Source organism: Palaemon carinicauda, chromosome 11 (genome assembly GCF_036898095.1).
Source record: "Palaemon carinicauda isolate YSFRI2023 chromosome 11, ASM3689809v2, whole genome shotgun sequence".
Taxonomy (NCBI): domain Eukaryota; kingdom Metazoa; phylum Arthropoda; class Malacostraca; order Decapoda; family Palaemonidae; genus Palaemon; species Palaemon carinicauda.
The window spans coordinates 136459316-136485514 of NC_090735.1; the positions used below are offsets into that span (position 1 = coordinate 136459316).

General features: G+C 44.9%; 1 protein-coding gene across 4 annotated transcripts in view; it reads right to left on the reverse strand.

Moving 5' to 3' along the window:
* Dora (Dorado) overlaps nucleotides 1–26199 on the reverse strand; it is a 153414-nt gene that overhangs the window by 86483 nt on the left and 40732 nt on the right. For all 4 annotated transcript variants that reach the window (XM_068383476.1, XM_068383474.1, XM_068383472.1 and 1 more), the window contains exons 4-5: nucleotides 10934–11103; nucleotides 1407–1580 (exon numbers count right to left, since the gene is read on the reverse strand). In XM_068383476.1, the coding sequence (XP_068239577.1) occupies nucleotides 1407–1580; nucleotides 10934–11103 (344 nt within the window). The remainder of the gene's footprint in view (nucleotides 1–1406; nucleotides 1581–10933; nucleotides 11104–26199) is intronic.

Sequence of the window (26199 nt, forward strand, 5' to 3'; positions counted from 1 at the left end):
TCTCTATCGTAACGATAGAGCGCATGTTGAACGTTCTGAACGTCAACAACTGCGGAGACTAAACTAAACGTTAGTTCATCTTTGAAAACAGTATGAGACTATCAAAGAAATTCTTTCAAAAACATTAAAATTAAAAAAGCATAAATTCTTAAAAGGAAATACGATATGACGGGCTCAATGTTAATTAACTTCGGTTCCAAGTAAGGACCGCCTACTATTAGGAAAGGTCGCAAATAAACAAACATAAAAATTAATTTTTATAAGTTTATAATAAATGGAAAGTTAATCGAAGAGGCCTATAAAGGCGGAGAGATATAAAATAAATAGATCTATAACGTGTTAAGCAAAATTACCAAAAACCTAAACACACTTCCGTCTAAGGGAAGGGTCGGTCATTAAAAAGTGAAAGAGTCTATACTCTCTTCGTCACCAACACTTCCGTCTAAGGGAAGGGTCGGCCATTTAAAAGTGAAGGAGAGTCCATACTCTCTTCGTCACCATAATTAAATCTATCCAAAACGAGTTCAAGTTTTGAAATGAAGATAAAAACCCCTGCATAGCAAAAGCTCAAAACTGGAATAGTGTACTTCACCAAAACGTTGTGAAAACAAATCCAGTTAGGGACGGCGTATTTAGTAGGTCTTGCCTGTGGCACGACAGAGGAAAAATTGAGTTCTTGTTGACAAGAAGTACTTGAGTACCTGCTCACAGATGGCGCTGTTGTGTACACCCCCACCTGTATAGCGATCGCTGGCGTATCCCGACCTTAGATTTCTGTCGGGCAACAGAGTTGACAGCTACATGATCATCGGGTAAGATTAATATTGAAAAACAATTGACTATAATTACAGTATCAAACATGACAGGCAAGTAGATGTTCATGTTGAAAGTTATTAAAACTGTGACCTTTGCCGTATACAAAATAAACAAGCATTACTCTGAATTATCATAAAACTATGCATCATACAATGGATTCATTCTTAAAACCTAACTTTAGATTCCAGGTTAATCAAAGTTACTCAAAGGAACAGAATGATTGTTATAGTCTCGCAGAAGTGAAGATGAGGAAACAATTATATTAAGCCACCTGAATGTTGTAGTATAGTGATAAGGGCAAGGATTGTACATAAAGAAACTTTCTTAATAGATTTACTGTAAACCTTAATTGTACAAAATTTTAAACAAGACAATTTTTATACCGATTAACTCTCAATAGGTATATTAAATGGAAAGCCACAAAGTAAAACAAGGAAAGTGCCCTCACTCAATATAATTACCTACCCTTTATTCAACACTTGATAAAAAATATAACTAACAATGAAGAAAAATTAACATGCAATTGCTCTAGATTCATACAATGTTAAATAAATAATGAAAGTGGAAAACACAAAGAATAAAAATCTTACTGTATTGATATCCGATGTTTGGTTATTAAGGATTTCATCTATCAGTCTTTGGGCAGTTGGCAAGATCTGCTGTGGCAGCTCAGATATCAAATACTGGGCAAATTTCTGTAGTTGGTCCCTCTGAAGACGTGACAATGACTCGCTGACAGGGGCACGAAGTTTGACTTGGTTTGGCTGCGAAATGACAGGTAAACATTCAATAAGTCAACTAAAGTTTTTCTTTGAATAGCATTTTTACTAGTGGTCATTCCAAACCTTCGATTCCCCAAACCAATTACAGCTATGGTTTATTTGGGCCGGCAATATTTGATAATCAGGTAAACATAGCTAATAAAGAATAAACAAGACAAAGATAGCTACAGTAATTAAACTTATTCAAAGCCTCTCTTTTAAGAACTGTAATTTCTTGATATGTAGGGTCTTGAATTATTTCTTCTCAAAATACAATACTAATTTCAACACTGGCAAAACTTGACGATTACAAAAAAAAAAATTATGAAAATTTTACTGAGAGTACACTTTCAATTCTTATTACAATGTTTACACTTATCTTCTTGATGAATTAAAATTGCAAATCTAGTGATTTACTTTATTTCAATTATAAACGAAGATATTTTTACGCGGATAACTTCTGGAACTGCCAAACCAGGAAATAAAGTTTGGGAATGGTATGCCAGCTGAGGAATGAAAAAAAATCCTACCACTTGGTGTACAGTACTAGCAACTATTTCTTCCTTCAGCATAAGGAACCAGAAAGTGAGGTTAGATTTAGGTGTGATAAGGGAGAAAAAAAAATCATTAATTGATTAATTATGGATTTCTATTCTGGGAAAACTGCAAATCCCTCACTAGATTCAAATTTTATTCAATAAGAATACAAACCCTGCATATCTTATAGGTAGACTTACTCCTCGGGCGAGATGTATTGCCAGTAAACACATTTATCCCCAATAGGAAATGTCAACTTCCCAATAACATATTAGCAGAGGATATATGAATCTTGCAATTCCCTTTACCTTGACCTTATGTGTAGCTAGACTGTCATTGAGTCTATATAACCTCCAGTTGAGACTGGGGAAACTTTGTGACTGCCAATATCATTATTACCTGTATTACCGGCCAAGCTATAACCCTAGTTGGAAAGGCAAGATGCTACCAGCCCTTGTAGGAAAGTAGCCCAGTGAGGAAATAAATACAAAACAGATAGAATAGTGTGCCAGTGTACCCTCAAGAAAGAAAACTCTAAACAAAGATAGTGGAAGATCAGGGTACAGAGGCTATGGCGCTACACATAAAAAGAGAACAATGGTTTGATTTTGGGGTCTCTTCTACCCTTACCAAAAGGAAAGTAGGCACTGAACAATGACAGTGCAGTTGTTAACCCCTTGAGTGAAGAATGTTTCAGTAACCTTAGTGTTGTCAGGTGTATGAGGAAAGAGGAGAATGTGTAAAGAATAGGCCAAACTATTCAGTGTACGTGTAGGCAAAGGGCAAATGAGCCGTTACCAGAGAGGGATCCGATGTACTGTGTCTGGCCAGTCAAAGGAAGAAGAGTGGAACTCTAAAATGACTCATGTCCTCCACGAGTAGGGCAGCCATATTTATCTTCTCAAAAACTACCAAGGAAATAGCTATGAGGGAACCACAACCGATCTTACTCTCATTAGATGGCCATGAGGGTGATGAAGTAGCGATGGAGTCGTACCCAATTTAAGTCTCGAGAGGTCATCGCTACTGACAAATGTTATTTGGCTTTCTTGCATAGACCATCCTCCTCCATCTTCTTTCCATATTTTTCCCTATTCAGAGGGGAAGGTGAAGAGGAGGTCAATGAGGAAGACGACAACGATGAGGAGGTAAAGGAAGGTGTTACTAAGAGCAACTAAGTCTTTACACTCTCTCCTACAGTAATGGCAAAAACAGCTGATCCACAAAGAAAGGGTAGTATGCTCCAAAAAACTACTGTACACCACTTTGTATGATCCCGGTGATGGGAAAATTTGTTAAAGTTGCACAGGTAGGGCAACAGGACCCTCGACTACTCTGCAGCCTCCAGGAGGTACGGCAAATTTACAAAAAGTAGAAACAGAAGCATCAAGAGAGACAGAGGGGTGGAACAGGGCTCACCAACTCCCCTTCTGACCTCACAAGAGGCAAGCAGTGGCTGATCAACCACATGAATCCTGTCAGAACAGTGTAAGTGGAAAGAAAATGCATTAACTGGGAAGTCTTGCCTTCACAAAATGATGAAAATCTTTTTTGGGCTTCTTACATTGTCATGAATTCCTTTCACTACGAATCAGACCAGGTATGGACTTCCTCCCACATTTTATCATATAAACACTACAGTCCTCTAAATCAAGAATGAAGACCGATATCAATACTAGCCATAAGATTAAAATATACATACTTGTTAATTCACTTCAGTAAATATTCTCTACCAAGACTTGATAGAAGGAGAATCGCTAAATACTCAAGGCACACAAGTATCACAATGAAAGGCACAATAGTGGAACAAAGGATAACACTCAAAACTTCAGGTACAGGTAGGGCAGAGAACAAAAATCAAAAATTTTAAATAATTTTTATTTTTCCTAACATACTTACCGAGAACTACTTTCTTTAGGAGATCACTGGTTATCTCTCTCTGCCGACCAGAGTTTTGAATAGTTAACCCCCCCCGCTCCGCGCCCTCAGTAGCTTTACCCCCTGCATCCAAGAATGTGCCCCGAGGGTAGGATTAAGGTAGGTCGCTTGCTAGTCGGGTCACCCTCCTCATTAAGTTCTATTGAATTAGCATCATGCTAGTAAGGGAAGAAGGCACTCGGGGAAGGAAGGGAGGGCCATTACCCGAAAGTAGTTCTCGGTAAGTATGTTAGGAAAAATAAAAATTATTTAAAATTTTTGATTTGTTCCAACACGAATACTTACCTTCGAACTACTTTCTTTAGGAGACTTACACTTTAGGAGGTGGGAGTGCTAATCTAACCCACTGACCCGGCCGTGGAGGCCAACAGGCCTCTGGATAACGGGACCTACCAGAGAGCGGAAGCGAGGGTAACTATACAAAAAATCACGTTAGTGTCTAGGAACTCACCTTTTGAAAACTTCTTTTGACGTTCCTTCTCGACGTGTAGTCGTGAAGAATGTGTTATTTTCTGGGAACAGACGGTACTCCCCGAAGAGGCAAGTAAGCAACTGGGTAGGAGGTAGGAAAACCGCACTTGTGCCTACCGGTCGCTAGTCTTGAATGCGCCTGGGGTTTACCGTTACACCGCTTGGAGGGCGGAGATGACTGTTCCAATGGAGTACCCGTCCAAGGATTTTCTTGAGTAGTCCTTGAGGTAGGGGGCAGTAAAGGTTGACTGGCTCGACCAAGTACCTGCTCGCAAAATTTGCCTTACTGCCATGTTTTTTCTCAAAGGCTAAGGAGGTGCTCAGGCCCCTGATGTCATGAGGTCTGGGAGTGCCTGGCACTGCTATGCCAGCTTCCTTGTAGGATCTGGCGATCACCTGTCTCAACCAGAAGGAGATGGTTCTTTTGGAAACTTGTTTCTTATTAATACCTGTGGAAACGAAGAGGCTCTTGATATCCGGTCGGAGATGCGTTGTCCTTTCCAGGTATTTCCTAATTGTTCGCACTAGGCACAATTTTAAGTCTTCTGCATTACCTGTCTTAGGGATGGCAGGAATTGAGAAACCTTCAAACCTCGGGTCCCAGACTGCTGGGTTCTGAGTCTTGGCCACAAAAGAAGGTACGAACTTGAAAGATACTTCTTTCCACCCCTTTGAGTGAGAGACGTCGTATGACAAACCATGGATCTCTCCCACTCTCTTAGTGGACGCCAAGGCCAGCAAGAAGACGGCCTTGAGGGAAAGGTCTTTGTCCATGATATCTTTCAAGGGCTCAAAGGGAGGACGACACAGCATCTTCAGGACCAAGGCTAAGTCCCACTGGGACACCCTCCTCGCCTGAGGGGGGCAAGACTGCTCGAAGCTTTTGACAAGCATCGCTATGTGTCTCGAGGCCCCCAGGTCGATGCCCTTCAGCAGGAAGCCTTGGCCTAAGGCAGCTCGAACTCCTTTTATGGCTGGGATTGATATCCCTACTTTGTCCCTGAGAAACACCAGAAACTCTGCTATGTCTGGGACAGAGGCCTTAAGAGGTCTAATGTGCCTCTCAGCGCACCACTTTGTGAAGGAGGCCCATTTTGTCTGGTATATCGCGACTGACGACTTTCTCAGGTATAGCGACATTCTCTTAGCCGTGGAGGGAGAATAACCTTCCTTCTTCAGGAGCCGCTGGATAGTCTCCAGGCGTGAAGACGAAGGGAGAGTGGGTTGTCGTGGAACTTGAGGAAGTGAGGCTGGTGCAGAAGGTCTGACCTGGCGGGTAGAGGCCACGGCGGGTGACTCGTTAGGTCTTTTAGGTCTGCGAACCACTCCCTCTCCGGCCACCAGGGCGCTACCAAAGTCATCTTTAGGTTTCGGGCGGCCCTTACTCTGTTGAGCACTAGCCTTATCAACGTGAAGGGGGGAAAAGCGTAAACATCCAGATTATCCCACTTGTGCTGAAAAGCGTCTTCCAGGGCTGCTTTCGAGTCTGGCACAGGGGAGCAATAGACTGGGAGTTGGGCGTTGAGTTTCGTTGCAAAGAGGTCCATTACCGGGGAACCCCAACGCTGAATGATGAGCCTGGCTACTTCCGGGAGGAGGGACCACTCTGTCCCTACTATCTGGCCCATTCTGCTGAGGCCGTCGGCCAGAACATTTTTCTTCCCGGGAATGAACCTTGCTAATAACACCACATGATTTTCTTCTGCCCAATTCAGAATCTCTATGGTGAGATCGCACAACTCCCTCGATTTCAAGCCCCCCTGCTTCTTTATGTATGCTACTACCATGGCGTTGTCGCACATCAACGCCACGGTGTTTCCTTTTAGCAGACTTGCGAAGTGTAAGCACGCCTTCTGGACTGCTTTCAACTCCAGGACATTGATGTGGAGTTGCTTTTCCCCTTCCAACCAGGTACCTCGTGCCGTCCCGTCAAGGAGGTGGGCTCCCCACCCTTGGTTGCAGGCGTCTGTGAACAGGAGAATTCTGGAGGGCTGGTCCCGAAGGGCATCCCCTTGAGGGAGTTCGACAGGCAGTACCACCATTCCAGGGAGGGTCTTGTGTCCGGAAGGACTCGAATTAGCACTTGTTGTGAGTGTGTCTGGCACCAGAGGCTCTTGAGATTCCATTGAATGGATCTGAGCTTCATCCTCCCTTGTGGAACTAGTTTCTCTAACGAGACCAGGTGGCCTATCAGCCTCTGCCAGTCTTTCGCTCTCCTTGGTTGTTTCGATAGGAAGGGCTTGATGATGTGCCTGAAGTTCTTGATCCTGTCTTCCGAAGGGAAAACTTTCCCTTGCATGGTGTCCAAAGTCATCCCGAAGTAGTTCATTCTGTTGGACGGGGATAGATTTGACATCTTTGGGTTGATGACAATACCCAGATCTCTGCAAAACTGAAGGAGACTTCTCCCTTGTTCTTCCAAGAGGACCTTTGAGGCGGAAAGGAGCAACCAGTCGTCCAGGTATCTGATAAGGCAGATGCCACGTTCGTGAGCCCACACTGATACAGTCGTGAAGACTCTCGTGAACACCTGGGGCGCTGTTGACAGACCGAAGCAAAGTCCTGAATTGCAGGATCTGGGAACCCCATTTCACCCGGAGGAACTTCCGACTCGATGGGTGGATCGGAATTTGGAAGTATGCGTCCTTGAGGTCGACGGTCATCATAAAATCTTTCTCCCTCAAGGACAGCAGAACTGACTTTGGAGTGTCCATCTTGAAGTCCATCTTCTTGACGAACTTGTTGAGAGCCGACAGATCTATAACCGGCCTCCACCCCCCCGTCGCTTTCTCTACCAGGAACAGGCAACTGTAGAAACCAGGTCCTGGGAGAGGAACTTCTTCCATGGCGCCCTTCTCTAACATGGAGGACACCTCCTCTTGAAGGGCGGTCCTCTTTACCGGATCTTTGGGCGCTAGCCATTCCGTCCGGTTGGCCGGAATAATAGGGGGTGGATTCGCCAGGAACGGGAGTCTGTAGCCCTCCTTTAAGACGGACACTGTCCAAGGCTCTGCTCCTTGCGCCTTCCATGCTTGCCAATGTAGTCTGAGGTATCCCCCAACCCGAGGCTTGGGCGGGGATAGGGGGCCTCCCACTCTACCTTCTTCTAGAGAAGCGGCCTGATCTGCCTCTCCTAGAAGCGGAGTAACCCGACCTGAAGGAGCTTGAGGGTGCTGAAGCACCTCTGCGGGAGGGTTGCGGAGTTGAGGACCAGGAGGAAGAGGGGGCCTCTCTCCTCGTAATGCTGGAAAAGGCTTGGGGCGTCGCGGCCCTGTCCGAGACGGACCTCTTGTATGGAGGTCTCCTTGAAGATGCCGGTTTGGTGACGTTGGCCTCCTTCCTCTTCGAGACCTTTTCCATCAAGGCCTCTAACTCTTTCATCGGAAAAAGACACTCTCCCCACAGGGGGAGGCTGCGAATTGCTCGCGCCTCCCTGTCCGGTACTTTCCGAGACACTTTGGTGAGACCCGTGTCTCTCTTACGGAGAACCCAGTTGGCTGTAAGGGCGAGAGACTGATACGTCAGGAATTTGAGGGTTTTACCCCCGGAGGTAATGAGGTCCCTCATCAGGCTTTGCTGGTCAGGGTCTTCAGGGTCGTAGGAGGCTTGCACACCCACCACCAACATGAACGCCCACCAGTCTAGCCAAGAGGAGACGTTAATCAAGTCTCGCGACATCTCCTCCATCATGGAGGCCTCTGCAGGTGAGAAACAGACTGGGGCCGAAGAGGCTCTGTCGTCAGAAACGCCTTGGATCAGAATGTCCACGGCCGTCTCCACTTTACAAGGGCCTGGGCGACGACCTTCGGGCACATAGACCTTCCCTTGGTTCTTGAGGCCCTGGAGTAACTTAGAAGCACTCTGGGACTTGGGAGCCTCGGCATTGCCGGCCACCACCTTGTCTATAAACTTTTGCCCTAGAACTAGGTCTCGGGCCAGAGGGAGTGCCAGGGACGACTTAGGCTGGGAGGGAGTCTGCATGATTCTCAGGAGACTCGACCTCCAGGAATCTCCATCCGTCGCTGCAGGTTCCGCTATTCCGTGGTGCCTTCTGATCAGGCTAACCACTCTCCTATAGGCGGAGTCTTCCGTCGGGGAGCCCTCTCCTCCGTCAGCCGAGGCCTCGGCCTGGGGCGGGGGAGTCGGTTTACCGGGCACGCTGACCAGACGCCTGGCCCTCGGGGCCAGGGGCGCCGTCCTGCCAAGGTACTGGACCTCATCTGCAGGTAAGATCGCACCAGGGGCTCGGGCTAGTGTAGGCACCGCTGGATCAGCAGGGACTCTCGTACGCCCGAAGGCTCTGGGTGCTGAGGGCGCGGTTCCCGGGGGCTGACCCGACAGCGGGAACTGTTCCTTCCGACCTGAAGGCCGCACCAGCTGGGCTGGTTCGGCCTGGCTGCCTGGTAAGAAGCGCGTTTCCCCCCGCTGGGCGGGGTGAACCGGAGGCCTCGAGGACTTATGCCTAATTGAGAGGTCTTACCTGCGAGCCAGGTCGCGAGGGTCAAGGCCGTGCTTGGAGGGCGGCCGCCTTGGGGACCGCTCGCTGGACTGGTGGTCCGGGGAACGAAGCACCTTCGATTCCCGCGACGAAACGTAGATCCAGGCGCCCCCGGGAGATACACTTCTCCTATACTTACGGCTCGGGGAGCGGGATTGTTTCCTGCTGTAACGAGAGCGCGACCTTGACCTGGAACGCTCCCTTCGACGGCGGTATTTCACCTTGACCTCTTCCTTTGACAAGGAATAGATGTCCGAAGAGCCAGACGACACTGCGTTCACCACGTGTCGGCTGGAAGCGGGGACTGCGGGGGACTTCTTCGGTCGTTGAATGCCAGAGGTCGAGGGCTGGAGGAAGTCATCGGGAACTTCCGTGGGAAGGGTTGGGAACGACTCAAACCGTTCCATGTCCGGGAGCCAGGGCTACATCCATCCTCCGGGGAGACCTACCCGGCGTCTTCGGGAGCCTCCAACCGTAGGCATCGTGACCTGCAGGTTGGATTTTACTCTGGGTATCTCCCCCTAAAGAGGAGCCAGAAGCACAAGCCCACGAGGGCGGCGGCGACACTGAGACTGCGTTACTACCCCACACGGGGTCATCGGAGGAAGCGTGCCCCCCGAGCACGAGGGCCGACTCTCCGGACGCACTACTAGGACCTTCACTAGCCCTAGAGGGGCCTGCCACTGGCCCTGCACTAACACTGGGCTCCTGGGATAGGACGCCTTGTTCATCCACTATACTAGACTTACCTCGTCCCCTACTTTGTGTAGGGGACGGTGAAACCGAGACCCCATCGGAACGCTCACTGGGTGACGGTATCGGCGAGGAAACACTAACTTTCCTGGGGGAACGTGTTCGCTGATTTTCTTTTCTTAGTATCATAACGTACCCACTGAATATCGCTCCAGTCCACGCACTCGGGGCACGTGTCTGCTGACGAGCACACTTTACCCCTACAGGAGGAACAAAGGGAGTGAGGATCCACTTCGGGCTTGGAAAGGAACGCTCCACACGATTTCCCGGCTCTAGGCCCAGGACAACGGCAAACCTGCTCCATAACGCACACAACGCACGACACAAGCACTTAAGGAAATGAATTAAACACTGGGTAAACACACGGTTGAAAAGTGAACGCACAGGAACACTTGGGAAAGCACACTGGAAAAAACGCAAGTTGCCACGCTGGGAACATGTGGGGCACAGGACGCACACAAAGGATCGACAGAGATACGAGAGCGAGAGATGTTCACCTCTCTCGACCAGAGAACTTGATGAGGAGGGTGACCCGACTAGCAAGCGACCTACCTTAATCCTACCCTCGGGGCACATTCCTGGATGCCGGGGGTAAAGCTACTGAGGGCGCGGAGCTGGGGGGCAACTATTCAAAACTCTGGTCGGCAGAGAGAGATAACCAGTGATCTCCTAAAGAAAGTAGTTCGAAGGTAAGTATTCGTGTTGGAACAAACAAATATATCTGTACTGAACATGACCAAAGTCAAAACCAATTGTCAGAATTGTCAGTAAAATGAGTGTTGGAGATATCATAACTCAGCTGGTATACCCCCATCAAACTTTGTTTTAAGCATCGGTCACTCTAGCTTCGCATGATACCCACATAAAAGATGAATGGTTAATATTTTTCTCAGTACAACAGTAATTTAATAACTAATAATTGGTAAAACTACTATTAAAACATTAAATATGTGAATAAACCTGAACTATATTTTTTTTTTAAGGGGGGGGGGGCAATTTTTGACATACTGTAATCATAAATGAAGATAATGGTTCTTCTCTTTACACAAATTTGGTATATCATATACAATATTATCACACATATTAATAACAATTCTACTTTACACTTGTGATGATTCAGTAAATTGTAACTAAAAAAGCAAAGCTCCTCGAACAGTACCTGATGAATTCGGTGGAGGCAAACAGCCACAACATGTGAACACCATGATGCATTTGCAGAACAGGTACAATTACAAGTAGTAATTCTTCCACGGTCAAATGTAACAGCCACATTGAACTGCCCTTTTGTACCAGATGTCGACACAACTACTGTTGCACTTAAATGGAACCCTGCCAAAAATAATAAATACATGTGATACAAAAATTAGATGAAATCATAAAACAATGGAATGAAAAATCAATGAAAAGGACATTAAAAAAATCCCATACAAACAACATGATTTTGATTACCATATGTATTAGAGTATAAAGTGATTTTCAAGATCTATTAATATTATTCACCGATTAGTATCATATGAAATAAAAATAGCGAATATGCATCATTTCCATTATTTACATTTATAAAATGATCAAGACTACCTTCTATAGTTTCCAAATCTGCTGATTAAGGTAAGCTACCTCAAAATTATTTCGTCACTTGCTAAAAGATCAACCATTACTTAAACTATCACTTTTATTTTACTATATAACGGTATGTCTGATCATTTTTTGGTGGCAGGAAAATTAGTTGTAGCAAAAGAGTGGGGGAATAGAGTAGGTCGATGTAAAAGGGAGCTAGTGAGGGTTGAAGAGCTAATAAAACCGGGGGTAAAAAGTAAATATCAAGGAAGGTTGAAAATGGCATATGACGAAGTGAAGGAAAGAGAAACTGGTAATTTAGAGGAGGAGTGGAAGTTAGTAAAAGAAAATTTTGTTAGGATTGCAAGTGATTTGTGTGGCAAGAAGTTTGTTGGAGGCAGCATGAGGAAGGGCAGTGAATGGAGGAATGAAGGAGTGAAGGTAAAAGTGGAAGAGAAAAAGAGGGCTTTTGAAGAATGGCTGCAGAGTAATAGTGTAGAGAAGTATGAAAGATATAGAGAGAAAAATGTGGAAAAAAAGCGCAAGGTAAGCGAGGCAAAGAAGGCAGCTGACCGGAGGTGGGGTCAGGGATTGGGTCATTCATGTGAAGAGAATAAGAAGTTTTGGAAACAAGTGAAGAGAGTAAGGAAGGCTGGTTGAAGAGACAGTGAAAGATGGAAATGGAAAGTTGTTAAAAGGAGAGGAGGCAAGGAAAAAGTGGGCGGAATATTTTGAAAGTTTACTGAATGTTGAGGATAATAGGGAGGCAGATATAATTGCTGTTGCAGGTGTTGAGGTGCCAGTGATGGGAGATGAGCATGAGAGAGAGATTACAAGAGAGGAAGTGAGGAGAGCACTAGATGAAACGAGAGTAGGAAAAGCATCTGGTATGGATGGTGTGAGAGCCGAGATGTTGAAGGAAGGGGGTGTGACTGTACTTATATGGTTGGTGAGATTCTTTAATGTGTTTTGTGTTGTCAATGGTACCAGTAGATTGGGTTTGTGCATGTATTGTACCACTATATAAGGGTAAGGGAGATGTGCATGAGTGTTGTAATTCAAGGGGTATTAGTTTGTTGAGTATAGTTGGAAAAGTGTATGGTAGAGTAATGATTAATAGGATCAAGGATAAAACAAATGCAATCTTAGAAGTACAGCGTGGTTTTAGAAGATGTAGGGGTTGTATGAATCAGATTTTTAGTTAGGCAGATGTGCGAGAAATATTTAGCAAAAGGTAAGGAGGTGTATGTTGTGTTTCTGGATCTGGAGAAAGCGTATGAGAGAGTTGATAGGGAAGCAATGTGGAATGTGATGAGGTTATATGGAGTTGGTGGAAGGTTGTTGCAAGCAGTGAAAAGTTTCTACAAAGGTAGTAATGCATGTGTTAGGATAGAAAATGAAGTGAGCGATTGGTTTCCGGTGAGTGGGGCTGAGACAGGGATGTGTGATGTCACCGTTGTTTATTAACTTGTATGTTAATGGAGTGGTGAGAGAGGTAAATTCTCAAATGCTTGGACGAGGATTGAAACTGGTAGACGAGAATGACCATGAATGGGAGGTAAATCAGTTGTTGTTTGCGGATGATACTGTACTGGTTGCAGACGCGGAAGAGAAGCTTGGCCGATTAGTGACAGAGTTTGGAAGTGTGTGTGTGAGAGAAGGAAGTTGAGAGTTAATGTGGGTAAGAGTAAGGTTATGAGATGTACGAGAAGGGAAGGTGGTGCGAGGTTGAATGTTATGTTGAATGGAGAGTTACTTGAGGAGGTGATCACTTTAAGTACTTGGGGTCTGTTGTTGCAGCAAATGGTAGAGTGGAAGCAGATGGACGTCAGAGAATGAATGAAGGATGCAAAGTGTTGGAGGCAGTTAAGGGAGTAGTAAAAAATAGAGGGTTGGGCATGAATGTAAAGAGAGTTCTATATGAGAAAGTGATTGTACCAACTGTGATGTATGAATCGAAGTTGTGGGGAATGAAAGAGACGGAGAGACAGAAATTGAATGTGTTTGAGATGAAGTGTCTAAGGAGTATGGCTGGTGTATCTCGAGTAGATAGGGTTAGGAACGAAGTAGTGAGAGTGAGAAAGGGTGTAAGAAATGAGTTAGCAGCTAGAGTGGATATAAATGTGTTGAGGTGGTTTGGCCATGTTGAGAGAATGGAAAATGGCTGTCTGCTAAAGAAAGTGATGAATGCAAGAGATGACAGGAGTACAAGAGAAAGGCCAAGGTTTGGGTGGATGGATGGAGTGAAGAAAGCTCTGGGTGATAGGAAGATAGATGTGAGAGAGGCAAGAGAGCGTGCTAGAAATACGAATGAATGGCGAGCGATTGTGACGCAGTTCCAGTAGGCCCTGCTGCTTCCTCCGGTGCCTTGGATGACCGCGGAGGTAGCAGCAGTAGGGGATTCAGCATTATGAAGCTTCATCTGTGGTGGATAACAGGGGAGGGTGGGCTGTGGCACCCTAGCAGTACCAGCCGAACTCGGTTGAGTCCCTTGTCAGGCTAGGAGGAACGTAGAGAGGAGAGGTCCCCTTTTTTGTTTCATTTGTTTGATGTCGGCTACCCCCAAAATTGGGGGAAGTGCCTTGGTATTGGTATGTATGTATAAAAGTAAATCATTTGCAGTGAAAATACTTTACTCTATTTCATTTACTGTCGAGTTTAATGGCATTTAAAAAGTGTAGGACATTTCATCTGTTGCCAAGACACAGTAATTTAAGTCTTTAGCTTTGAGGTACTTGATCCCAAAGCTTAAAAAATTATTAACCTTTTCTAACGATTCTTTAGATAATTTAAGTACAATTTGGTTTACCTTTTCATAAACAGATTATACCATTAAATAATTTTTATTTTTGTTTTTCTCAACTTTAAGACCAATTTCCCTAATGGAAAATAGGTTAAGCATAGTTTACAAGCTTCCGCTACAACTTGTTGCTTAAATTCAACAGGTTACTTCCTTGCCGATCTTTTCTACATAGCGAAAAAGAGAATAATGTCATAACATATTAGTCATATTCTACTTAATGCCCTTTGTAACAACTATGGGAATTGTTTACTATAATATGAGTTTAAATGCAAGCAAAACAGCTGTTGTTATCCAAATTGGTTGTTCATAGCAAAACAGCTGTTTTTCATTTGGTTGCTTTTAGCAATATGCATAACTAACAATACCTTCATCATTCTCTTATCCTCTTTTAACTTTATTGAACTAGAAGACAAGATAGAGATGGAGGAAAAGAGGTTAGTTCATTATAATTTGATCTCAAAAAAGAACCTTTCATAATATTTGCGTTACATAAAATCATCTTTTGACGGTGAAAATTTGAGTTGCACAACAAGCCAGATGGCATGTTACATGATTACAGTATATATGGTAGTATCAAATCGTTAAACTACCCTGCTGTCCAACAAATTCTCAACTAACAGTATTAGCCATTGGACTACAAAAAAAAGGTGTTACACAACATTTTTACATCAAGTTTACCTTAATAGCTTAGACATAAAATTAGATCTATCCATAATTCAAATTTTCATCTTGTCTAAGAAATTATCTATGACCTTTATCCATTTTCCCAGATCACCTCTATTGGTATCAGGCTGGCTACTTTCTCAACTAATACTGTACTTTTCTGACTAGTTCTCATTATCCATATTCAATAATAGATAAAACCCAGAACTATTTATAACGAATATTCTATATAATGACAAATTCGGAGATAATTTGTATTTTTCCTACCGATACAAACCTTTAGCTACTTATTAGGGGTATTACTTTTGGTGAAGCTGAAAGGACGAGCCATTAAAATTTAGCGAGGGTTAACTACCCATCCCACTAGTTAGCAGGGGGTAAGGGCGTAGCTAGCTACACCTTTCACTCACACCTGTGACTGTGATTCACTTTGCTTGAGGTGGGACTTCAAGGGAGACAGAATCGGCGGGTAAGTTCATATAAATTGCTAAAGGTTTGTATCGCTATGAAAAATATAAATTATCTCCGAATTTGTCATTCGTTCCGAAACTCTAATACAAACCTAAGCTATTTATTAGTGGTGACGTCCCTGCCAGTCTGAATTTCTGGCTTTACCCAAGGACTCCTTTTTTTGAGTGGGTTAGTACCAAAAATAAGAAGACCCTAACAACTCGCTAAACCTCGCTATGCAATGTGTGCGGCCTACGCAAGCTGCGTGTTGAGATAAGCAGTGTGACTGTCAAGGTAAAAGTTATTCAGTCACTTTGTAGGAAATAACTGGTAACCAAGACTTATCCAATATCCCCTTGCCAGGGCCAGGGTATGGGGACGCAACAGTATTGACACAATATTAGGTACACAAGGGAGCATGGTTTACCTACAGTGCTTAAGGTCAGCATGTGCAGAGAACCAAGACTGCTGCTTTTCCTATGAGAGGGGAGGATGAAGAAAAGAAAAATAGCCAGTCATTCCTTTATATTCATGTACGCTAAAACTGGGTTACAGGGCCCTCAACCTTCTGCTATTTATCCAATAAGAAGCTTAAGGTATTCAACCAGCTATTGCCTGGTGTAGTGGTTCGTAGGGAGGCCTCTTTAGAGACCAGAGAACTCGAACCCTGTTCAATGGGGTAGGTCTCAATTTCGACTAGAGACAGGTAAATTCATTAAGTCTTTATGAGTAAGGAAAGATCTAGCAATGAGATGTCCCTTCCTTTCAGTTTGAAGGCAAGGCTCAAGGCCGAGCGATCGCCTTTCCCTGCTGAAACGGAAAGGTGTCTTTCCTCCCGCAAATACCCGAGGAATTCCGCTATTGCTGGAAGTGGCATCGAGTGGAGATACCCTTTCCATTACACCAACCACAGAAGATGTTCTACTTTGCCTGGTAGACTACTGCCGAGGATTTCCGCAGATATCCAGACATCCTGTTAGCAACTTGTTGCAAAAATCCTCTCTGAGTGAGGAGGTGCTGGGTAGTGTCCAGGCATGCAGTTGCAGTGAGGCTACAGCTTTGTGGTAGATGTCGACGTGCAGTTGTCTGAGTCGATCGTGTTGTGGAGGGAGTTCTCTTGAAGGCTTCATAGGGAGCTGCAGAAGGTCCGGAAACTATTCCGCATGATGCCATAGTGGAACTATGAGAGTCATTGAGGGGTTGACCGATGTTCTGGCCTTATTGAGTACCCTTCTCATCAGACAGAACGGGGGATAGGCGTAAACGTCGTTGTCCCCACTGTTGTTGAAATGCATCTTTCCGGAGACCCTTGGGGTCTGGGGCTGGGGAGCAGCGGGAACCTGAAGTTCATGGTCATTGCAAACAGATCCATGGTTGAAGAACCACACAAAGTCAGGACTTTGTAGGCTACTAGGTGATCCAGACTCCATTCAGTACACATTATCTGCCCAGATTGTTGGCGAGCATTTTCCTCCAGCCTGGAATGAAGCAGGCTGATAGCGGTACCGAGAGGACATCAGCGCATCGCAGTATTTCTACTGCTAGATGGGATAGGGGCTGCGAACAAGTTCCTCCTTGCTTGTTGAGCCACTACTGTGGTGTTTTCGCTCATCACCAGAAAGATGGCCTTTATCTCTAAGAGACTTATGTGAAGGTACTTTTCGGACCCTGGCCAGAGGCCTAAGGTTGTGGTGGAGCACGTCGCCCCACCCCCTCTTTTGATCTGTCTAAAAACAGCATCAAGTCCGGGGGAGGACGAGAAGATCTATACACCCCCCCTGCATATTCTCATTTGCCACCCCCCCCCCACCTAAGGTCCATCCATTCCTTTGGTCCGGTGGGGATCAGAAGGCCTGACTCCAATCAGACTCAAGCCGACAATGGAGAGGTCGAATCCTGAGGTGGCCGTCGGAAACTAGACGGGCCAGGGAAGATATATGTTCGAGGAGATATAGCCACTTCTGGGTTGGGGGTTCTCATCTTGAGAAAAGGTCAAAGGTCTTGAGATTTTTCTCAGACTCGCTATGCTGTCTTTTGATGGGTAGGTTTTGTGGAGATTGGTGTCTAGAATCATTCCTAAGTATACCAGTCTTCTGAGTAGGAAGCAGAAAAGATTTCTTAAGATTAACCATGATCACCAGATCTTGGTAAAACCTTAGAAGTTTGTCTCAGTGCTGAAGAAAAGTTGCCACCGAGTCTGCTAGGATCAGCCAGTCGTCCAGATAACCACGAAGACGGATGCTGATCCTGTGAGCCCGGGATGATACTAAGGACACCACTAGGGTGAAGACTTGGGGTGCTGTGGAAAGACCGAAGCAGTGTCCTGAACTGGTATTTCCTATTGTCTAGACTGAATCTCTGATACTTCCTTGAAGATAGATCGTTGAGCTGGCAAAGTAGGCTGGCAACTGTTGAGCTGGCAAGGTAGGCTGACAATCGGAGTGCCACAAAATAGGCGAGCGGGTGGATGATTGGATAAGCTGAGGAACAGCAGTATGGTTCAACGAACGACTAGTTGGTGATTGGTGAGCCAGAGATTGGCGATCAGCCCTTGGAGCTCTGAGAGAATGCTCGGAGTGCTGGCGAAAGGATGATTAGATTAAGGTTCCACGATGAAAGTGTTGAGCTAATGATTGGTGAACGGCGATCAGAGCACTAGTGATTGGTGAACTAGCAATAACTGACTATCGGGGGTTGGCGATAGGCGAGTTGGTGATCAGCAAGCTAACGATTGGTTATCGGTGAGCTGAGGATTAGCGAGACTGGAGGTCTACGATCGGAAAAAGATGATCTAGCAATCAGCTAGCTAGCGATCAGCAGACTTATGTTTGGTTATCGGTGAAAGACGAGCTGGCGATCAGCACGCTCGTGATCGGTAGTAGGCTCGATAGCGATCAGTGATGGGTGAGCTAGCGATTGGCGAGCTAATGATTCCTGACCAGCAAGCTAGCAATCAGCGAGACTGAAGGTCAACGATCGGAGAAAGACGAACTAGCAATCGACGATCTAGTGATCGGCGAGCTAGCGATCAGAAATAGGTGATGTAGCGATCAATAAGCTGACGATTAGTCACAGGTGAAAGAAAAGCTAAAAATCAGCAATCCGCGATCAGAGAGCTAATAATCGGCAAGATAGCAATCAGAGATTGGCAAGACTGGAGCTAGCAGAAAGAAGAGCAGCATATATGTCGAAAAGGAGTCTATGAGTGGCCTCTCTCGCAAACCACTCGCAGGAGAGACTTGCCTTGGACTTTGCTCCGCCCCCGAACGGAAGTCAACTCAGCAAGGGGGGAGCCTAGTCTTAGGCGAAGAAACAGCAACAGTAATCGGTGTCGATGTGATGTGGTGAAGATGATGAAGGGAAATCCTCCCTCGGGAGGAAGGACAACCCAACAACTGGAGAGGATACCTCTTCCTTGGAAGGGAAAGTAGTCCAATCCTTGGAGGCAGATCTCATGGCATCACTCTTTGCTTCTCATCAACAAGGAGTTTTTATGATAAAACAAAGTTTTATGAATACTTACCTGGCAGTTATATATATATAGCTGATATCTCTAAATCGGCAGAATTTTTCAAAACGAGGCAACCGCCCTGTGGTGGTTGGGAGGTAGGTGGTAACACCCGTCACAGGGTGGTCCAAGGAATCATTCCCGTGTCCAAGACTTCAGTTCATCTATGCCTGACCTGTCTCCTGAGGGGAGGTGGGTGGGCCTTAGAATATATATATAACTGCCAGGTAAGTATTCATAAAACTTTGTTTTATCATAAAAACTACATTTTTATGAATAGTACTTACCTGGCAGTTATATATATATATATAGCTGATTCACACATTTGGAGGAGGGAAACAGACGGTAAACATCGTTGGGGAAACAACAAAAGAGTTGTAGGAGATAAAAACACCTTGATTCCTTGCCTGCTAAGGTAGCTGATTCAAAGGTACAGCCTTTAGAGTGGCTTTCCCTTAGGAGTTATCCAGGAGTAAGCCTGCAAAGCTGCAAAAAAACTCAATCGAGTCTGTCAAAGGGATAAGACCAACAACTTGACTAGACTTCAGAAACTACCTTCGCCCCATATAATAAAAACTGCAACCTTACTCAAACTAACCACCTAACCCTGCAACATAGACATAAACTATCTATCTAGACTGAGGGAACCGCACCACAAGACGAAGTCCACAGACCATCATAAAAACACAAACCCTCATACATGCATATAAACCAAGGTTGAGTGGGGTTATTAACTCCTTTGCCTAATACAGAAACCGCAGCTATGTATGGGCCCAAGGTATAGCACTTGCCAAAGTCTACTCTCACCTCTCTAAGTTAATGAGAAGCGAAGACAGAGTTGCTCCTCCAGAAAAAAGCATCCATGAATAGCCTAACTAACATATATTCCTGATATGCCAGAGAGGTAGCAATGGCTCTCACTTCGTGAGCCCGTAATTTCAACAGGGCGAAGTGTTCCTCCTCACATAAGAGGTGGGCTTTCCTAATTTTCTCCATCAGGAAAAAGGACAAAGCATACTTAGACGGGTTTTGGCGGACCTTTCACTGAACACCAAAACAAGTTGGATGCACAGCTCACGTTCATAGTGTGAGCCAAAAAAAAAAACTTGAGGGACCTAACTGGGCAGAGGAGTCTTTCCTTCTCTCGACCCATTAGGTTCGTGAGGTTAATGACATCAAACGTCGTAGGACAGGGTTACGAAGGGTTCTCGCTCTTTACAAGAAAGATGAACCTTAAGCCACAAACTGCCCTATCCTAATTGAAGTTCACCCTCTTCCCAATCGCCTGGACTTCGCTGATCTCTTGGCATTCGCTAGAGTCATAAGGGAGAGGGTTTTCTTTGCTACAACCCGAAGAGAGGCTAGCGAGATAGGTTCAAATTTCTTGGAGCACAGAAACTTAAACACCACATCCAGGTTTAAGAGTACCTATTACGTCGTCTGAAAAGACCCAATGAGGTCCTGCAAACCTTGATTTTGGGACAACTCTAGGCCTCTATGCCTAAAGACGGCGGAGAGCATACTGCTGTATCCATTGATGGTAGATACAGCCAGCTTAGCATCCTGTCTGAGGTACAAGAAGAAGTCTGCAATCTGGCTCAGAAAGGTAGTGGATGAGGAAACCTGTGCCGCCTGCACCAAGCTCTAAAGGTCTCCCACCTAGATCGGTGGACTCTTTGTGAAGAGACCCTCCTTGCTCTGGCGATAAATTTCGTCGCTTGTGCCGAAAAGCCTCGAGATCTGACAAGCTTCTAGTCAGTCTGAAGGAAGTCAGTTGAGAGCAAGGGGGGTAAGATGATACCTCTCGAAGTGGGGCTGTTTGAGAAGATCTGGACTTGCCGAAGTCTTCTTGGGAAGTCCATCAACATGCCCATCACTTCCGAAAACCATTCCCTAGCAGGCCAGAATGGAGCCGCTAGGATCATTCGCCCCGAATCAAGGAGAGCGAATTTCCTGAAGACCAGATTGATGATCTCGAACGGGGGCAACGCAAACATGTCCACCCCTGTCCAATCCATCAGGAAGGAGTCCACTGCCAGAACTTCCTCGTCCGGGACTAGGGAGCAGCAGTAGGGGATCCTCTTCTTCCAGTTGGAGGCAAAAAGGTCTGTTACAGGTCTGCCCCACAACATCCAGAGACTGACAGGCTTGCGGGTTGAGAGACCATTCTGAGGGAAAAACAAGTCTCTTCCTGCTGAGCATGTTTGTCCCGATGTTTCTTGCCCTAGAACAAACCTCCTTTCTAGATCCAAGAAATCAGAATGAAAGCGTCCTTGATCTCGACACACGATTCGACTGGTGTCATCACGAAGTCCTAGATTCTCATGTTCAAAGTCATGCTAGAACTTCGACATCGAGCGTCCTGAAAGACGAGGTGCTGATCGTCCTATAAGACGTGGCGCCGATAGTCCTGTAAGACGTGGAGCCAAAAGTCCTGTAAGACGTGGAGCCGAGAGGTTAACAGAGCGAGACGCTGAACGTTCTAAAAGACAAGGTGCTGAGCGTCCTGGTGTCAGAAGAGACTCTTCTTGCTGACAGGAAGACCTAATTATTCGATAGGCTCAACGTTGTCTAAAAATCAAGAAACAGGGACGCTCTGATTTCTCCAGAGAGCAGTATTCCGCTACATAAAGCAAAAGTTACGTGAACATGAGAGGGGCGGAGCTGAGACCAAAACACACGCCCAAAACTGACCCATTCTTCCTTGTAAACAAACCCCAGATAAAGTTTGATTGCATAGCCTGCCACTTAGACTCCTCTCTAGAACTGGGAAAGAGAATCGTTGTAGCTAAAAACTAAAGGAGGTTTCCCTATAAAAGGAAAAAGTAATCCTCCTTCAGAAGAAGTACTGACCAAAGGTCTGCTCCCCTCTTCTCCAAAGATTTTGATGTCTCCATGGAGGACTTTGACTTCTGAACGAAGGCGTAAAGAGCATTTACGTCCAGGACCGGACAAGACTCCCTCTCCCAAAAGAGAGACATTGAAGTTGCAAAGTCGGTTAGGCAGAAAAGTCTTATCGGAGTAACTAACAAAGGAGGATTCACTAGGAAAAAGATTTCGCATCCATCCCAGTAAAAACACGGACCAAAGGTCTGCTCCTCTCTCCCAGGCTCGCCAGAAGTAGCAAAGTCTGGCTCCTACTGTTGTTAGTCATCAAAGGTTTCTGTTTTAAGAAACAAAAACTAATATATTCTTAAAGCTCCATTAAAGACCACGTGAAAACTCAGAGGGTGGGGAACATGGAGCAACAGAACTTAGGATCCTCTCCTTCTGTTAACCTCAAACAATTCAACAGGAGAAAAGTGATCACTAAAGTCATCCTTGACAAAGAGCTTATAAGACGTGGCGTCGCCCTGAAAGGACAAGGCGGCGATCGTCCTATCATCCTGAAAGACGAGGCTGCCCTCGTCCCGAAAGACGAGGCTGCCCTCGTCCCGAAAGACGAGGCTGCCCACGTCCCGAAAGACGAGGCTGCCCACGTCCCGAAAGACGAGGCTGCCCACGTCCCGAAAGAGGAGGCTGCACTCGCCCCGAAAGACGAGGCTGCACTCGCCCCCAAAGACGAGGCTGCACTCGCCCCCAAAGACGAGGCTGCACTCGCCCCCAAAGACGATTCTGCACTCGCCCCCAAAGACGAGGCTGCACTCGCCCTGAAAGACGAGGCTGCACTCGCCCCCAAAGACGAGGCTGCACTCGCCCTGAAAGACGAGGCTGCATTCGTCCTGAAAGACGAGGCTGCATTCGCCCTGAAAGACGAGACTGCATTCGTCCTGAAAGACGAGGCTGCAAGTCCTGAAAGACGAGGCAGCATTAGTCCTGAAAGACGAGGCTGCATTCACCCTGAAAGACGAGGCTGCATTCGTCCTGAAAGACGAGGCAGCATTCGCCCTGAAAGACGAGGCTGCATTCGTCCTGAAAGACGAGGCAGCATTCGCCCTGAAAGACGAGGCTGCATTAGTCCTGAAAGACGAGGCTGCATTCGTCCTAAAAGACGAGGCAGCATTCGCCCTGAAAGACGAGGCTGCATTCGTCCTGAAAGACGAGGCAGCATTCGCCCTGAAAGACGAGGCTGCATTCGTCCTGAAAGACGAGGCTGCATAAGTCCTGAAACACGAGGCTGCATTCGTCCTGAAAGACGAGCCAGCATTCGTCCTGAAAGATGGGGGCTGCATTCGCCCTGAAAGACGAGGCTGCATTCGCTCTGAAAGACGAGGCTGCATTCGTCCTGAAAGACGAGGCAGCATTCGCCCTGAAAGACGAGGCTGCATTCGTCCTGAAGGACGAGGCAGCATTCGTCCTGAAAGACGAGGCTGCATTCGTCCTGAAAAACGAGGCAGCATTCGTCCTGAAAGACGAGGCAGCATTCGCCCTGAAAGACGAGGCTGCATTCGTCCTGACAGACGAGGCTGCATTCGTCCTGAAAAACGAGGCAGCATTCGTCCTGAAAGAAGAGGCAGCATTCGCCCTGAAAGACGAGGCTGCATTCGTCCTGACAGACGAGGCAGCATTCGTCCTGAAAGACGAGGCTGCATTAGTCCTGAAAGACGAGGCAGCATTCGTCCTGAAAGACGAGGCTGCATTCGCCCTGAAAGACGAGGCTGCATTTGCCCTGAAAGACGAGGCTGCATTCGTCCTGTCTTGAAAGACTTAGCGCCGAGCGTTAAGGCAAAATGATATTCACTATGCCGCTCGGCGCGTTCGGTTCCGACCAGAGGGTTCATAAGGCCGACTGGCGCACTGGGACAAAAACCGAGTCAATGATGGTTTGTAAGCATTGATATTAGCAGAGAATATCTATGACTTAAGAATTGCCATTAAAATCAAAAGTGATGCAATGCAAAATTCTAAAAGCAGTGTAAGAATCTTAACGTTCAACGCTCTTTGCTTTACCATGGCAAGGGCGAGCATTCTTGGGAACGTTAACAGGAACGCTCGCGAGGGCGTTTGCTCGTGAGCTAACGCCTCTCGTTTCCTTTCGCCGATCGACGTTCCTTCTCCCATGGGCCGGGGAGCTTGGAAGAGGTCTAAGGCTAGGAAAACAACGTCCCTGTGCTGAAAGAATCCAATGCCTAATTTAGCACTGAAAACTTCCACTATTAAACTCTTACACAAAAAACCATAATTAGTCCTGCCCGTTGTGAGAGAACTTAATTCTTCTGCCACGGGCTTGAATGAGAAAGCAAAATCGTCTCTAGTACTTGCTATATAAACTGTAACAAAATATTTTTTATAGAATATAAAACTGACATTACCATAATAAAATAAACTTTCAAACATACTTACCCGGCGGTCACAAAAAAAAAAAAACCACCGGGCAAGAGTTGAGAATAAAAATAGATGTTGAAGACACTCACCCGGTAGTTATATATAACCACCGGTAAAATTAAATGTCATAAATACCTACCCGGTAGTTACATACAAACACCGGGAAAGTTATACGTTAAAGATTAAAATGAACAGAAAAAAGGGAAAACAAATGTAATCCACAATTAATTCAAAGGGAATTCTAAAACAAGCGAGTTGTAATGATAAAAAGAACAGATATAGCAATAACATATCTATATATATATATATATATATATATATATATATATATAAATGTAACCAATAGGAACATATAAATGAAAAAGCTACTAAAACTAGAATTTCCATATAAATTAGTTGTTGTTGGAGAATAATAGCCAACACTTTATCCCATATCGAAAAGAACGCTACCAAGGCATGTTGGGACTGCACCGATAGTAACGAGTAACAGCGCAAATTAACCATACGCTAGTTCTATTCAATTTATGAAATTAGATCGATGATTTAAAGAACGAATACCAAATGGACAAATATTTCTTTAAAATTTTACATTAAAAGTTAAAAAAAAACTTACATAAGTGGAATTCCTCCCATTCTTTGCATAAAAAAAATAAAGAGAATTGCAAGACATACATGAAGATTACGTCACACGACTGTGACTTCATAGAGTTGCCAGAACGTATTTCCGTCATCAGGATTAAAAACTTCGCAAATAAAAAAAAAAAAAAAAAAAAAAAAATAGTGCACTAACAAAACCTCTGCATACAAACTGTGAGGATCAACCGACACTTTCGGTAACCTCATGTTGCATACATCACTCGCACAAACACGAAAATTAAGTTATCACTCATGATAAACAAAGTAAATAATAATAATAAAACACGATTGCCAAAACCCTAAATCAGTTTACTTCACCAAACGAAGTCCAAAAAAGCGAAGAAGGGAAAAGGATTCGAAAAACTCTCAATGGTGGACCGACGATGTTCTCGATCCAGCCGGCAGAGATGAACTGAAGTCTTGGACACAGGAATGATTCCTTGGACCACCCTGTGACGGGTGTTACCACCTACCTCCCAACTACCACAGGGCGGTTGCCTCGTTTTGAAAAATTCTGCCGATTTAGAGATATCAGCTATATATATATATATATACAGTAGGGTCCCGAATTAAGCGTGTTCGAATTACACGATTCCCCTTTTCCGCAATCGCTATTTTTCAAAAATAAATTTTCTGTATCTGCGAGGCTGTTCAAAGTTCGCGAGTCAAGCACTACAAAATGTATCAAATCTATTGTCTTTTTAAGTATATTGGTAGCCCTAAATACGGTGATTTATAATAAATGTTACAAAACAATATTAACATTACATTTCATTAACATAATTTCATAATAAAAAGCCTATTTAAGGATAGAATTCCACATCAACAATGAAATCAACTGTTAACTGTGCGAGTCCAGCTGACAAAATGTAAACAGAAATGTGGTTACGTTCTCGGCAATCTTTATCTTTCTCCAACCTTACGATAATTGTAATGGTAGTGTTAATGATGGTATATTAAAGCATTATTTTTGTTTAGTACAGTATATTTAAAAGCCTTATTTTTCCCTCTGGGCGTTCAAGGTTTTCACGAGTAGACTGGGTTCGTTTATCGGCAGTGAATAGCCTAAACTTTGGTAACGAGTCGTCAATATTTTGTCATATTTTAAACAGTATACATTTGATTTGCAAACATTGGTTTTGTAGAGTAGACGGTAAAATAAAATCTAGAGAGAGAGAGAGAGAGAGAGAGAGAGAGAGAGAGAGAGAGAGAGAGAGAGAGAGAGAGAGAGAGAGATTTCTGCCATCAAATTCTCTCTCTCTCTCTCTCTCTCTCTCTCTAGATTTTATTTTACCGTCTACTCTACAAAACCAATGTTTGCAAATCAAATGTATACTGTTTAAAATACAAAACCAATGTTTGCAAATCAAATGTATACTGTTTAAAATATGACAAAATATTGACGACTCGTTACCGAAGTTTAGGCTATTCACTGCCAATAAACGATAACAAACCCTTTAATGCAAACTAACTGTATCCCTTGATATTCCTCCATACTTATCACGAATTCCTTCTATACCTCCTCAGACACTCTTATTTCAAA